This window comes from Lipotes vexillifer, unplaced genomic scaffold (assembly GCF_000442215.2).
Source record: "Lipotes vexillifer unplaced genomic scaffold, Lipotes_vexillifer_v1.1 scaffold260, whole genome shotgun sequence".
Taxonomy (NCBI): domain Eukaryota; kingdom Metazoa; phylum Chordata; class Mammalia; order Artiodactyla; family Lipotidae; genus Lipotes; species Lipotes vexillifer.
The window spans coordinates 135,676-151,277 of NW_006778123.1; the positions used below are offsets into that span (position 1 = coordinate 135,676).

A 15,602-nucleotide genomic window follows, 5' to 3' on the forward strand; every position below is an offset into this window, starting at 1 on the left:
TTTTTTTTTTTTTTTTTTGGTCACTTGGTGTTTTCTCAATAACTGATACTGATACTGAAAGTACAATACACTATACAATATTCTAGGGTTTAGAATTTAGGGGCCTTGATCATCCATTGCTCCACATGCTGGCAAGGTGATAGCTGTTTCTGCACACCAAGGAAAGGTATTATTGTTAGTGATGACAGGTATCCTCACCCCATTACCACCCAAAGGTTAGTTATGTAAGCATAGATTAACCAGAAGAGCTGCCTTGCTATAAGCCCTTCACCAGATCCTGGGCAATGCGGGTGTCCCTCCTGTCCTGAGCCATGCATAGTGCCAGCAGGGAAGGAGTTGTGCTAAAGCTTGTCTGGGCAGCTGGCCTGAAGACACAGGTGGGGAAAGAAGTCAGTAAGTGCTGAGCAAGAACTCAAGTTCTATTACAAAGATGAGTGCTAGAATAGAACATGAAGGCAAGCTAAAGGGGCAGAATAACAAGAGAAACTTTCAGAGTGGGTGGGGGGAGGGGGGGCATACAGAAGCCAACATAACCACTACTTTCCATTGCCCACATCAAGAATACTGCCTTGAAATAAGGTGCCCATGTAAAATATCTAACACACACACAACAAAAAGATGCTCAATAAACACTAGCTCTCTTCTGCCCACTAAGCTCATTCCCTAGCATTAGCGAGTTATTTCAACAAATTTATACCAAGCAGCTTCTATGGAAGGCTGAGTACTAGTTTAAAAGATAAAACACTGGTTAAATTAGTTACTATAATGATCTAGTTAAAATAATAGAAAAAAATGGAAGAAAAGGTAAACAAAATAGCAGGAAAAAAATTGACCGCTAAGATGTTTACTTCAAGTTCTTCCTCTTTTTTGAATAGGTGTCTGTCTCCCTGCTAATAGCCACAACTTAGAAAATTATAAAGGAAATAAATTTCTCAAATGTCTTTGATAGGAGAGGGTATTAAGATGAAAATGATGTACTTGTATAAGATTCTATATTAGATAAGCCTTGTTCCTTACAGTGTATTAATGCATAAAGTACAAGTGATTCTGGAGCTCCAACATTGCATATATGGAGCAAACACTATAAATCTAATATGAAGGTTTACTGAAGTAATTTGCTTGAAAAAGAAATCTGTGCATTCCATCTTTCTCAGTTCTGTTGCCCTTCGTTATTCAGGCATCTCTTCCATTGGACACCTGTCTAGTTTACTCAGGTGTGAGGAGATGGCCCAGTGGTGGCTATACTTTGCAGGAAGTATATAATTTATGAGCAGCTCATTGTTTGCTCTGGAGAAGAAATGTTTTCAAGGCTCCCAGGTTCAAAACCATTTTACTATTTATTGTGTTATCTGTCTTTTCCTTATAAACATCTGTGCAACATGCATGTAAGTGGGTTAGGAATACATCCAATGGAACCTTCAGAAACAGAGCCAGAAAAGAGGTCACAGTGGCTCATGGCAAAGGATGGTCAAGTACCACAACACTACACACCTAAACACATGTGCACACATACATGCACACACGAATAAAACCTCATATTTGAAAGAAAGTAAGGTGCCAGTCAAAAAATATGTTTGACAAAAACACTGAAAACTGCGAACTAAAATTTAGATTAACAAGGATTAGCTGAACACTTTCTGTAATATGCTCCTTTCTACTTTAAGAATTTGAAAGCTACCTATTTTTCCAAATACTATCATTCTAATTACAGAGTATGATTACTGTCTACTGGGAAAGTGCATTATAATAAATCAGACAAAATTTTTATACCATTATCCAGAATGACTTCACACCCAAGCTCAACAACACTGAATAAGCTAGTATATTTTAAATAATTTATGGCATTAAAGGAGGAGTAGAATTTACTTTAAAATGGTCCTTTTGGATGCAAAAAAGCAAATAATGGAAGAAGCAAAAACAAAAAAAAGGGAAACAAAAACTCTAAAGTAAGTGTAAATGGAATACTTAAGTAACTGTAGCTTTATACTTCATTTCACCTAAATTGTACAGGCATCCTCTACTCTCTAAAATGCCTGTGTTGGCTCACCAGGTTAGCCTGAAATTTATCTCAGAGCTTTTTCCACTGCTATGATTCAGTGATTGCCCATTACTCCCAAACAATCAAGGCATGGTTAAGAACATAGACAAACTATACTTCCGACTCTTGGGAGCGTGTCCCCTGGCACTCACAGTTTACACAAAGAGAGATACCTGAGTGAAGTTCAATTTCTTTATGCTTGAAAAAGGAAAGGACACTTAACACAGTAAGGGTAATCACAATGCTCTTAACCAAAGTTGCCAGATTCTATGAATGCCCTCTAGTTAGTTGTCAAACATTTTGGCGGGGGGGGGGGGGGGGGGTTGGAATCTGACAGACTGAAGGGAATATACTTCCAGGAATGTATTTTAGAAATCCAGTGTTCATAATGCTTCCCCCTAGAGAGCTTTGCAAACACAATTTACGATCACTAAAATGTTTTCCTCATGAGGAAAACCTGCCACATGTAATGTAAATTATATGATCTTTTCCCTACCCTTTACAAAGTATACCAAGCTTAAAGTAATCTGTAGGGGAGAGTAGTTTCTAAATCACCTCAAAGTCAAATATTTTCCTTTTCATCATCATTTATGAAACACGTTGGTAACAGAGACCTGACTGAGCCACACATCAGAGTTAAGAGGAATGAGGTCCTGATTGAACACCTGGATCTCTTTAATAGCAACTTCAATATAATCATCAGTAACCACAGAGCTCTGGAATATTAAAAAGGGAATGTATGATCCCAAGCAAAGCTTTAGATGAACCCCTCTAGCACCACTGGAGGTTTGGGGTTTGGAATTCAACAAATAGTAGAGTAGGGGCTGAAAAGACATTTACATTCCAGCACCTGTCGCTCATTAACTGAATCTATTTGGGCAAAAAACTGAACCTCTCTGAACTTGAGCTTCTTAACCTTGAAGCAGCGATAATATTACGCATGTGGCCCAGTTCACGTAGGATTGCAGCAGCAACAGCAGCAGAAGTAGCAAAACGAGAAAGCAATAGTACGACTTTCATTTTCTGAGGGCTTACAGTGTCCCGTGGACTGAAAACCACATGGTAAGGTAGGCATGCCATCGTAGACAAGGAAGCTGAGACTCAGAGAGAAGAACTTGCACAAGACTGCACATGTGTTACTGGCAGAATCTAAGTGTGAACACCAACAACTCTGACTCCAGAGGCCATGACCTGGTTCACATCTCAAAATGTATTCACATGTGTCATCTAATGAGGTAATGCTAGTGACTTCACTGTAAATGGCAAAGCGCCACATAATGCAATGTGTTATTAGTGTAATTTTTTTAAGCTGCTAAAGTGTTTTCTGCTGAGTGCATATACTATTCTTAGCAAGGCCCATCAACTCAAGAAACTAAGGAAAAAGCACGAATGAATATGTAACTTGAGACCTAAAACAATGGAAAAGTACGGAAAATGACTTTAAAGTAGATGTGACAGTTGGTGATGTCATTTTCTACATTTGCACATTCGCATGCGTCCACACAGAGTTCCAACCCACAAACATCAAGCATCTCTCAAGACACCAATGGAAGCTGCCAGAATCATTAAAAAGCCGAGAGATCTGTTGTGTATGCGTCATGGCTCCCCAAGCCCATACCGACGACTTGGCAGGCTGCTCACAGGAGGTGATTAGAGACATGGAACAAGCATGTTAGTCTGCAAATAATCTGTGGCCAAGCTTCACAGGGATAACAAGGGGCAGCACGTTAGCAAAGCTGAGGGTCGACAGGATGGATGCTTTAGAGTCCTCACCGGCAGCCAAAAGCAATGATGGTGAACAAGAAAGCTAACAAAGGCATAGCAACTACCTCTATACTGTCTTAATGATTCTAAGCCTTTGAAACAGAGGAAAGACTCCATTCACCAAGGACAGGTAAACTGAATTACAATTAAATTCACATGTTAGTTTGTTGCAAACACTCTTTTCCCAGAAATAGGTTCAGTCCTGAGTGAAATGGAAAAGGCAGAAAACGCTGCCCTCTGAACTTCTCTTCTGCATTTCTGCTTTTCTGAGCTTGTCCTCACTCCTCCCGGCCTCTATGCTGCCCCTAACTTATCCCATCTCAGACAGCAAGTCCCCAAACATTTGTGATCACCCTCTCCCTCCCTTTACTGTGTTGCTGCTCTTTGTTTTCTCTAGAAGGGATTAAATAAACCTCTAAGGCCAGAGTGTACAGGTGTCTGGATTAAACACTGCAGGATCTCAGGAGACGCTTTCACATCAGTCTCTTTCCAGAAATGCTCTCCCCCTCATCCCAGAGATGTGCAGGACACAACCTGTACAAGCATACTCAGCAGCCCTGCAGACAAACCCCAAACCAGAACAGGCATAAAGAGTTTTATCCATTCATCTGTTCATTCACTCATTCGACTCAATAAATAGTTATTGCATCTAGCATGTGCCAGACACTGATGGGTCTTGGGCAAATACTAGCAAATAATAATGTATAATACCTGCCCTCAAGAAACTCACAGTCTAGACACATCATCAATGAGTAACATTACAGAGTAGAGCACGCTAGCCCCGGGAGGTGTGCAGGAAGGGATTCATATGCAGTCTTGGCATCGGTAAAGGGAGAGTAGGCCTTACCACATTTGGGTTGACTTTATGTCGAAAGCACGTGATGTTCACCACATACGGCCAATCGTCAGGCTCCATCAGCACCCCAGCAGCATGAGCACACGTGACGTGGAATGAGGCCGGGCATCGGCCATAGGAACACTGGATGCAGGCTCCAGAGACCTTCTTAACCCGGTGCCTGCAGAACATGCATTTCTGGAGGGTTAAAACAAAGAAGAGCATCCATTCAATCTCAGTTAACTCAGCCAATTTCCACACTTCGCAGCATAATAGCTATTAGAGAGTAAAAAAACTGATTACATCAACAAGGCCTGACCTCCAGGGCCCCTAATGGTGAGAGTGACTGTGACAACATAAGCTGCGTACCTTCAAGGAAACACACAGCTACGGCCGCATACTACCAGACACATGCTGAAATACTCCTTGTGGTAAGGAAAGCCAAGCCCTTTTGCACATGCTTCTCCAGTCACAGAGCTGAGGAAGAGGCCCCCCGGGTGCTCCTGTAAATCACCCATGACTGCTGAAACTACTTGTCTTTTACCTCCTGCCTGCCAGGCCTTTCTGTACATCAAGAGATAGACGATGGGTTTGACAGACAGGCACATACTCTCCTAAGTTAGACGAGGTCTTCAGAAATACCCAAAGAGCACACAGCTGGGCTCACGTTTCCATTTACAAGGAAACGTAAAGTGTTAAATGGTCCAATGTGGAAACCGCAGGCTCAAGTGTTTAATAATCCAAATCTGAACCCTTCATGACTGAAACAAAAATATGCCTCCCAAAGTGAGAAAATTGAAAATCACCCCAAAGGGCATAATTTTGTTGAATATCTATAGCTGACTATGCCTGGGGAAGGAAGAATGGAAATAAAAACTGCAATAATAATTACCACAATATGAAAATTAAATTGCATACAATTAGCCCTAAACATTATCAGTACATTTGTTATGAGAGATGGAAAAAAATCAAACAGCTTCACTACATGCAAGATTTGTGAACTAATACTTGAAGGTTAGGAAAAAATAGTTGTAGAACAACACAGGGTCAGGTTCAGAAAGCAGAAGAAACAGAATGATCAAAAAGCTCAACTTTTCATTCCTAAAGATAAAGTAAGTCTGCAATCTGATCAAATAATGATGCAAATATCCTTCTTTTATAGGTACATTTTCCTTCCTGGGACAAAAAAGTTACTTATACCCAATGCCTTTTGAGGACTGTAATGTTTTATCAACAGACCTGTAAGAATCAATGTGGACAAAACTTCTAACTCTTCTTTGCCCTCACATCTGATCAGCATCTTCAGTCTTATAGATTCTGCACCTTAATCTTACTCTGATCTCACCTACCCATCTATACCAACTTTCACCATCTCTGTCCATGGTGTCTTGCCCAGTGTAGTAATGGCCTCCTAACCAGTCTCGCAGTCTTTTATTTCATGCCATTTTGATTCACCTTCCCACAGAACTAAAAAAAGACCCATTACAATACGAACAAAAGCATTATTTAACATCTTGATATCTCTTTGGCAATTCTTGGTATCAGTTTCAATACATTCTTGGTAATTCTTGGTTTACCAGTATCTTTTTGTCAATTCCAAACCATTTGAAATATGATGACAGATATAATAGAAAGACCTCATATCAGGAACCCCAGGCATAATCAGATAATCTTTTAAGAGCCTAATCACACCACAAAGAGGTCAGTGTTTGAATAAATTCAGATATTGACAGATTTATGAAAGGAGAAATTGTTTCCTATTTTCCCAATTAAATAGGATTAAGAGTAAGAAAGAGCACTATGACTTAGCTAATTAATGAACTGGTAACTCCCAGCCTCTTCTTCCATTAACTTCCTCAATAAACAGAAGTTCTCCAGAGAGAGGGAAGGAGACAGAGAGAATACATTTAAGCCTACTAATAACTCACTCCTTGGAAGCTAGTAAGGGAAGTGCCTCCTTTCCCAGGAAGACCAGAGGTGGCCATTTCTAAGGATAAAACCAGTATCCTTAGAAAGTCAACCTGCAGACTATTGTAATGCAATGCTTTGGAAGATGTTTATCCACAGAGTTGAGAAGTTTGGCTTAAACATCTAATAGGTTCTTGCAGAGATGGAGAACTCCACAAAACTTAGTAGGGGAGCCATTCCGTATGCTGTATTACAGTCTACATAGTACTTCCAAACCCCAGTTTCACTTGCTTGCCACTAAACCAGTTGTTCTCTACCCTGGCTAAAGCAACTATGGCAATTTAACACCTATACTGCTGGGCTGCGGAATTTAATTCAACAGGGCAAAGATTAGGACATATAAGTCACTTCCTAGAATGTTACAATAGAATTAAGTACTATGAAAAAAGTAGAAACAAAATGCTATACGAAACTAGAATGACCAGGGCAATCAGGTATGCTTGGGGGTAACATAGGGAGGAAGGCTTTAAAGAAATGTAATGACTGACTGGATCAAGATGGTGGCCTCAGCCCCTGCTACAAACCCACCAGCCCCAAACCCTAAATTAATAGAGACAGGAAAAAGAATGAAACCATAATTGCACTGACTAACAAAAAAGAGAGCACTTAATTTCAAAGAGGAGAGTCCCAGCAGCAAACTATTAGTAGGTTTCTCTGAGGAGGCAGTTCTGGCAAGGCCAATGTCAAGAGGGGAAGCAAATAATTCAAAGACAAGGGACCCACTGTCAGGCCAGCCCCATGGCCCACCTGCCCCCACTCATCATCAGCAGGTGAAGTAATCTGATCCGATCTGAATCCGAGTCCTGTGACCTGACCTATCATTTGCCAATAAGACAAGTGAATTCTCGTTTGGGCTAAGGAAAAAAAATAGTGCACCCAAGATAAAATACAATCATATACTTTAAAAATCACAAACACTTGAAGGAAAACAATGCCATGAACAAGAGATAATATAATTAATAAATAGAAGAATAGCTGGCCTAAGGAATCAGGTAAGGGGAAACAGAAGACGAGTTTAAAAGAGATGCAGCACGTGTTATGATAGAGATTCCCAAACAGATCCCATCAATTGAAAAACAAAAACAGTAACAACCACCCAGTTCTAAAATTTAAAATATTATTGTAAAGGAAAAAAAAATTAAGATGTGCTAAATTCTGAAATGGATCCCACTGAAGATCAAATTAGCAACTGGAAGATGGAGCCCAGAGATTGTACAGAACACAGAAGAAAAGATCAAAAAAAGAAGGAAAATGGAACACAAATGCTAAGCGGTATTGAAAAGAGATCCAGATGTTCTATTATCTCTCTAAAAGGCATTCTAGGGCTTCCCTGGTGGCGCAGTGGTTGAGAGTCCGCCTGCCAATGCAGGGGACACGGGTTCGTGCCCTGGTCCGGGAGGATCCCACATGCCGCGGAGCAGCTGGGCCCATGAGCCATGGCTGCTGAGCCTGCGCATCCGGAGCCTGTGCTCCGCAACGGGAGAGGCAACGGCAGTAAGAGGCCCGGGTACCGCAAAAAAAAAAAAAAAAAAAAAAGGCATTCTAGATGAATAGAAAAAGAGAAAATAACAGAAATTTTCCAGACCTGAAAAAAGGCCCAACAAGTAGGGTTAATTTTTTTTTTAAAAAATCACCTAAACACATCTTAGATACGTGTTATATTTCCAAATAAAAAGAGAAAATCCCAAAATCTTCCAAAGAATAAAAGAGAAAAATCAGATTACTGTCAGATCTCTAATCTGCAATAGTGAGTGCTAAAAGACAATGAAACAGTCTTCCAATTTATAGAGGAAAATTAAATTTGGTCTACATCCAGCCTAATTTTCATTCAAATGTGAGAGCAAACATAAAGATTATTTTTTCTTTTTCACATTCAAGGATCAGAAGTATGCAATGAAGAAGTAAACAGTAACCAAAATGCTAAATATGTGGATAAATCTAAATGAATATGGACTGTATGAACAATAACAGTAATGTCTTCTGGGTTTGAAAACAGAGAGAGAATTTGAATAGATGACAATTGTAGCATATAAGGAAGAAGCAGTAAAAGTGAAGTTTTAAATGTTCTAAATGTTCTTGAATTGTCTGGGAAAAGGGTAAAAGTACCAGTTCACTAACAGTGTGAAAACAAATAGAATAAGGAAAAATAATAAATTCAAACAAAGACATGAAAGGAAAGAAACAGAAACATAGAACAGGTGGGAGCAAGGACGAAGCACGTTATAAATTGGTAGAACTAAACCCAAACATATCACTAAGTTAACTGTAAACAGACTAAATTTTATCTTATAGACCAAGGGTAGCAGAAGTTTTCTTAAAGGGCCAGATAAATATTTTAGGCTTGTGAGCCATACAGTGCCAGTTGCAAGTACTCAACTCTACATTGTATAGTTGAATTGAACAATGTGGGGCTTAGGGGCACCAACCCCAATCCCTGCGCAGTCAAAAATCATGCTAACTTTTGACTCCCCCAAACTTAACTACTAAGAGCCTACTGCTGACCAGAAGCCTTACCCATAACATAAACAGTCGATGAACACGTATTTTGTATGCCATATGTATTATACACGCTATTCTTACAATAAAGTAAACTAGAGAAAAGAAAATGTTATTTAAAAAAGTCAAAGAAGATAAAATACATCTACAGTACTGTACTATATTTATCCATACCTAAGTTTATGTCATCTGTTTACAAGATGAATTGTCTGTCAGTACCTACATCAATATTGTCTTATATGATATGAAAAACTGTAGATGTTAAACATATTGCTAACAGTAGGCATCAAAAATGAAAAGATAATCTTAAAAAAATTCATATTTATTTACAGGTATAATGATTCATGCATTAATAATGAAGAAGCAGTAATATGGCTGCTCTCTGGTAGCTCTCTGGTAGCTGGTGGCACCATGTGTGGTCTGTGTTTGTGTGTGTAACTTTTGATAAATTGTAACCTTTTATAATAGATCTGTGTATATCTTATGGTAGTAAATGATAAAATAGACTAGTATCTACATATAGTTTATGCATTCATGACATACCTAACATTTTCTTAATTTTTTCCATATTTCTAAACTACATGGTTCATCTGCAAGTTTTTCAAATGGCCACGAATCTCCAAAACATTTTCCAATATATTTCTTGAAAAAAAAATCCACAGATAAATGGACCCATGTTTCTCAAGGGTCAGCTGTAGTGTAAAAGCCTCTACAGATAATTCACAAATGATGGGTGTGGCTGTGTTCCAATAAAACTTTATTTATAACAACAAGCACGTGCCCTAGTGTGCTGACCCCAGCTATAGGCCATGGGCATGTACTTGAAGATAGTGAGCTGTGAAATGATGGAATCAGTATTTAAGTAAGATCACTCTAGCAGCAAGGTGGATAAAGAGCAGACTGGTGGGAAATGAAACTGTTAGGAAGCCACAGAAATACTGAGGCAAAGGATGATGACGACTTGGACTAGGGAAGTGGCTATTAGGAGGAAGGTAAATGTTAAGTGTTTTTCACTCCTGCTATTCTTTGTTGACAGAAATTCTATATCTTCCTTTAAATAGAGCCACTCACTCAAGGCCAGGGCTGGACAGTCTGTGTGCTATGGGAAAGAACCTCTTTAGTAGCTGCTTTAGTTTTGAAATAGATGAGGGTTGAGGTGACCAATTTCTAGAGGGATGAGGACTGAAAGGAATGTGTGAACAGTAAGACTGTTGGGCACTTAAAAGCACAGAAAGTTCAGAAAGACAGAGCCATTCTTCCTGCAGTTCCTGTTTGAGATGCCAGTGACCCACTGGGAAAGGGATAAGGAACCAATTTCCGGAAGACGATAAATAAAGGAGGTTTGAGAAGTCAAATGAGGCAGCCTAGAGAGCCATCACTTGGGGTGGTTCAGAACAAAGTCGAGGAGGGCTGATGTCCAGGGAGACCAACACAGCAGAGCAGGAAAATGCTGACACAGATGACACTGGAGAGTGACGTTAAGGTGTCATTCACCTTTATGGTTTTCTAGTAAGGATGACTGGGACATAACAGCTGCTCAATGTTTGTTGAATTAAACTGAATCCAGGCAAGTATATTTTGGTCAAGCTATAGACCTGCTCGCCTGTTTCCTCAACAGTGAAAAAAGACCCCACACATAACTATGCCACCAGAGATGTTAGAGGACTTCAGAATCACTGGGAGGCCTGCTTGAAGCACAGGTTGCAGGCGCCACCTCCAGAATTTCAGTGTGTCTGGGCTGGGGCTGTTGAATTTGCATTTCTGACAAGTTGTCAGTAATACTGATGCTGTTGATCCAGGGATCACACTTTGAGAACCACTGGGCTGGAGGGTTAAAATGTTAAAGGGTGTGGATCATTCTGAGAGGCTCTAGTATAAGGCAATTCAGGAAGTACAATGTTTTTTCATCTATTCTTCTGTGTCAAGGGCTGAGAGAATCCTCAGGCAAGTATGATTTATAGATCACTGTACTTTCTTGGGGGACTGGATTTCCATACTTATTCCATGGCATAGGCCATTAAAGCTCCTAATGGGTTGAGGATTTAATGAAGTATCTGGCAATGAGGCTTCGTGTATCATTAGATTCCTTGAGCACACAGCCTGGCAAAGGGCATCAAGAAATGATGAGCTGTGAAGGAGTTACAGGTTCAAAGCACATCCCCTTCCCTTCTTTTTCTTTTAATATGATTTGTAGTATGATTTTATTGTTGTTTTGCCAATTTTATGATTCTTTTTTCTTCCATAAATAAGCTGATAATTTCAAAACAGGCACAAATACTTTAATTTTAATTAGTATTTCCTTATCAGACAAGTAACAAGCTGATATTACCTAATTCCTTTTTCCTTTTGCTCTCCAAAGACACTTTTTCCAGGTACTCCATGGCAAGCTGACGTTTCCAGCCCCAACAGGGAATACTGTTGGACTCAATGGATGCCACTATTGTTGCAGGCAAGTCAGAGGACTGAGGCTAAAACTTTGATTTTGCCCTACATCCTTAAATATAGGTTTTAAAAGAGAAACCCTTTTTTTTTTTTTTTTACTCTACCTGTAAAATTTATGTTCTGCTCATAAATATTCATTAAGTCAGTCACTCACATGCCAATAATGGCCAGCACTGGGGGAACACTGTATGATGCAGTCTAAGATCTACAGCAAGGAGCTTACAGTCCAGGGGAGGAAACAGACATGTAAACAACTTAGGCAGAAGGAAAAGCAGAACACAAGAGCTGTCATGTGAGAGCAAGATTCAGAAGGAGCAGAGAGAGGAGTAGATTGATACCGAGAGAAATCAGTTTACCCAGAGAGCTAAAGAGCGGCTGGGGAGGAAGGGAGAAGGGAAGGTTGAAAACCGAGGTGTCCACGGTGAACTCACACTGCAGGGTATGGGCTGCTATAGTAAGGGGCAGCAATTAATATGCAGTCTCACACCACTCGGGCCAGACAGAATTGTTCTGATCTCAGCGGTCTAAGCATATTACAACTGGCAGATATCATGAAATGATACAGTAAAACTCAATTCTGAATACTTGTGCATCAGCTCGTAACATGGTGAGCACTCTGTCTCTCCACACCTCCATCAAGAAAAGTTATTTCTACCCTTCAAGTTCAGAGCATTAAAATAAATGGCTCACGGTGTCAAGTGTGTGGAATTAAATCATTATTTATGATATGTATCAGAAGCCATTTATCTCATTGCTTTTTGTTTAGTGAGATTCACCCCACAAAAGGTGAGAAGCTAAGAAAAAGTCAAGCAGCAGGCTAAAGAGGAAAGGGCAGAGGAATGAGCTCAGCCAGGCCAAGAGACAGAGACAGAAAAACGGGCAGAGGTGGTGGTGATCAGTCAGAAGGCTGCACTTATTCAAAACAAGCAAGGGAGGCTTTGTTGGCCCTGAGAAATATTAAACAAGAATCACAAAAGGATTCTAGAACTGGAAAGGACATGGCAGTTCATACACAAACTGACAAATTAACGAATGACTCTTGAAAAGCATTATGTCAACAGCCCAGTCACACTTTTTTTTTTAAATTTTGGATCAGCAGAAACACCACCAGGAAGATCACCAAATAGGAATCCTCTGGAAGCACATTTTAATATCAGTACTAGAACACTGACTGCACACAGTAGGTGCTCAATAAATATCCATTGACCACATGAAGGATTGTTTCCTTATTATATATAATGCGTCAATTCATTCTTTCAGCTATCTCAATATTTATTAAATATCTTCTATATGAAAGGCATTTCGAAAAATGCAAAAGGAGACACAAAAAGATGCCATCCATTTATTCAAGAAGCTTAATTTGGCAAATAAAAAGAGCTGTGACAAAACTGTTGCCACAGTCATCACAATAAGCAAGATGAAGGGCTATGGATTTGGAAGGAGATGGGGATGGGACAGCAGAACAAAGGTGAAGCCGGCATGTGCAACTGAGCAGTTACCCATCTGCGCCCCTGCTCTTCACCACTCTTCAACTGAGAAAGAGGGGCAACAAAGAAGGAACTTCATGACAGCCACCCGAGGGACACCAACACAGGACGAGGAAGGAGGTGCAATTCTGCTTGGTCGGCTCAGGCCAGGTGGCAGGATTGCTCAGGCAGGGGACCCGTGCACCGCTCTGAGCTGAGGGCCATGAGTCACCAAGTCCAGGCACTTCTGGGTCAGTTCCACAGACTGGCTCCCGGGAACGCATAATAAAGTAAAAAGGGGGCTTCTCCAAAGTCAGAAGTTCCCTGTAATTGACTTCTTGGTGTTCAGTGTTTCTACACCAGATCCTATGCTGCCTTGCAGGGTGCTGGGGACGTGCTGCATGATGGCTGAGCCTGCAGTGGCGGCGGGGACATGGGGTCCCCCGCGTGGCTCAGGGAAGCTCTCCAGCGGGTTTTAGAGAACTGGGGAAGCCAGCCAGAGCGGGCTGCCTTTGAGTTCACCTTGAAGGACTAGCAGGTTTCAGCCAGTCCACATGCAGAGGCATGAGGAGGGAGGGAGGGAGGGAGGGAGGACATTCTAGATGGATGTAACAAAGCTAAGAGGTTTCTGAGTGGCTTCAGCAACCAAGCAAGTCTCCAGAGCAGCCCAGAAAATCTCAACAACCTTGGGCTAAGAATGCCTGTTGCCCAGGCATGTCTCTTTGCTCATCCATCTTTTGCTCTTTGAGGGTTGGACAAATTCTACTCGTCTTGTTATCGAAGGCACCTGGCATGTGTGCAAACTAAATATCTGGGGAGTGCCCTGACCAAACACCACACTCTCCTGTCTTCCCTACGTGGACAGTATTTCACAGTTATTAGAAGCATGGACTGGGAAGTCAGACAGACAGGGTTTTGAATCCAGCTCAGCACAGGCACAAAGGATAGTCACAGAAACAGCCAAAATAACATGGCCTGAATAAACAGAAGTGGTGAGAAGTCATGGGGGCAGCAAGCTAGCCCCTGAACGCCTCCTGCCCTTCTTCCTGACACCCTTTCAGCAGAAAACAGAGCTTCCCCTCTGCAATTACTACCTGGGCTACGCAGAAAAGCCAGACATATAAGCAGCATTTGCAATTAAATTAAATATTAAAGGCAACATCACAATCTCATGTTCAAAGAGGCACTTCACTGATAGTATAAAGCAGCATTTGCTGAATCACGAAATAGGCAATGTTATCTCTGCTGAGAAAAATCAATCACTTATCATTTCTACTTTTCTAACAGCCTGTTTGGGTTCTATACTTCATTTCAAGTTCATTTCAGATTTAAAGGGCAAAGGGGGCATACAACTATAGCATATAGAGAGCTTTAGAACAAATCTTATTCCAAGTACTTATTAAGTGTCACTAAACATCTTTCAGCTGATGGGTGGGGAAAGCAAGCCTCCTAAACCACAAAATAAACATTTTGTAAGTACTTTTTATTTGCACTTTTATTTCTTTTTATGTTAATATTAAAGAGCACCTTTAATTTCCTAGAGGAAATTTCATTTTTTGAAATTATTGTTCACAAGAGATCAAACAGAAATTCTTACTCTCCTCGAATAAAGCATTTAATTGAACCCAGAATTACTGAATTACATACTTACTTTAAAAAAAAAAAAAAAAAAAGGCACTCTGTCCTTTCTGATACAACGAGGTCCTGCTTAGTCACTGAGACGTGCTCTCTACCCTACAAAAATCGACACAAATTTGTGAGGTTACTTATAACTTAGAAGAATTTTTATAGATCGCTCTGAATTAATGCTGGAAATGATAGCATTTTAATCATTTAATTCTGTTAAATCTAAAAAGAAACACAATTTTCCTGTTTGTCACAGTTTAGGGAGGCTAGCTTACAAGCTTCCTGCTGTTCCAAGGACAGGCAAAGAAAAAAAATCTTTATTTATTATGAATATCTGATACGACTTGCTATTGGCATTATCAGATCAAGGACTAGGACACATTTTCTATTTATTTCTGGCCTCAAGCCTAAAGGCCTTAAGATATCTGACAAAAAAACAATAAATCAAAGACAAAGACTAATTATCCTTAGCAATATTTGTTTTGAGACAGTGCAAACATCCAACACTATAAAGGTTGCAGGGTTGTTTTGTTCAAGGTTTTTTTTAGAGAGGAGTGTATGTTTCTGAAATGCCTGTTTTCTGTATATTTGCTGAAATTGTGTTCACTGGTCGGGTCTGAGAGGAAACAGTAAAGGCATCTCTAATCTGCAGAGAAGGAACTAGCTCCCACGAGCCAAGTTTCAACCGCCTCTCTTATCTGACTTCCCACGGGCACTTTTTAACAGTTTAAATGAACATTTATGTACACTCCTGCTACATATATTTATCTTGGTGAATGGTACTTATTTGAATGTTTAGAAAAAGGAAAAATAAAGAGATCTCATGATTTTTTTTTGATCACTACACAAACCGAGATGGTGTGGTATACTTCCTGCTCTAAACACCAGAAGCTGCCCCAAGGCCCCTGAATACATCTGACTCTTGTGAGAAACTGTCACCCTTGAATGGTTCTCTCTGTGGCCTGCT

General features: G+C 40.3%; 2 protein-coding genes across 3 annotated transcripts in view; both read right to left on the bottom strand.

Moving 5' to 3' along the window:
- KDM4C (lysine demethylase 4C) overlaps positions 1-15,602 on the bottom strand; it is a 360,821-nt gene that overhangs the window by 68,253 nt on the left and 276,966 nt on the right. For both annotated transcript variants that reach the window (XM_007451455.1, XM_007451456.1), the window contains exon 17: positions 4,650-4,835. In XM_007451455.1, coding sequence (XP_007451517.1) covers positions 4,650-4,835 — 186 coding nt within the window. The remainder of the gene's footprint in view (positions 1-4,649; positions 4,836-15,602) is intronic.
- The window catches only part of LOC103078821 (protein SET-like), a 15,243-nt gene continuing 13,341 nt past the window's right edge, over positions 13,701-15,602 (bottom strand). The window contains 1 exon segment of the mRNA XM_082930915.1: positions 13,701-13,862. Within this exon segment, the coding sequence (XP_082787041.1) occupies positions 13,701-13,862 (162 nt within the window).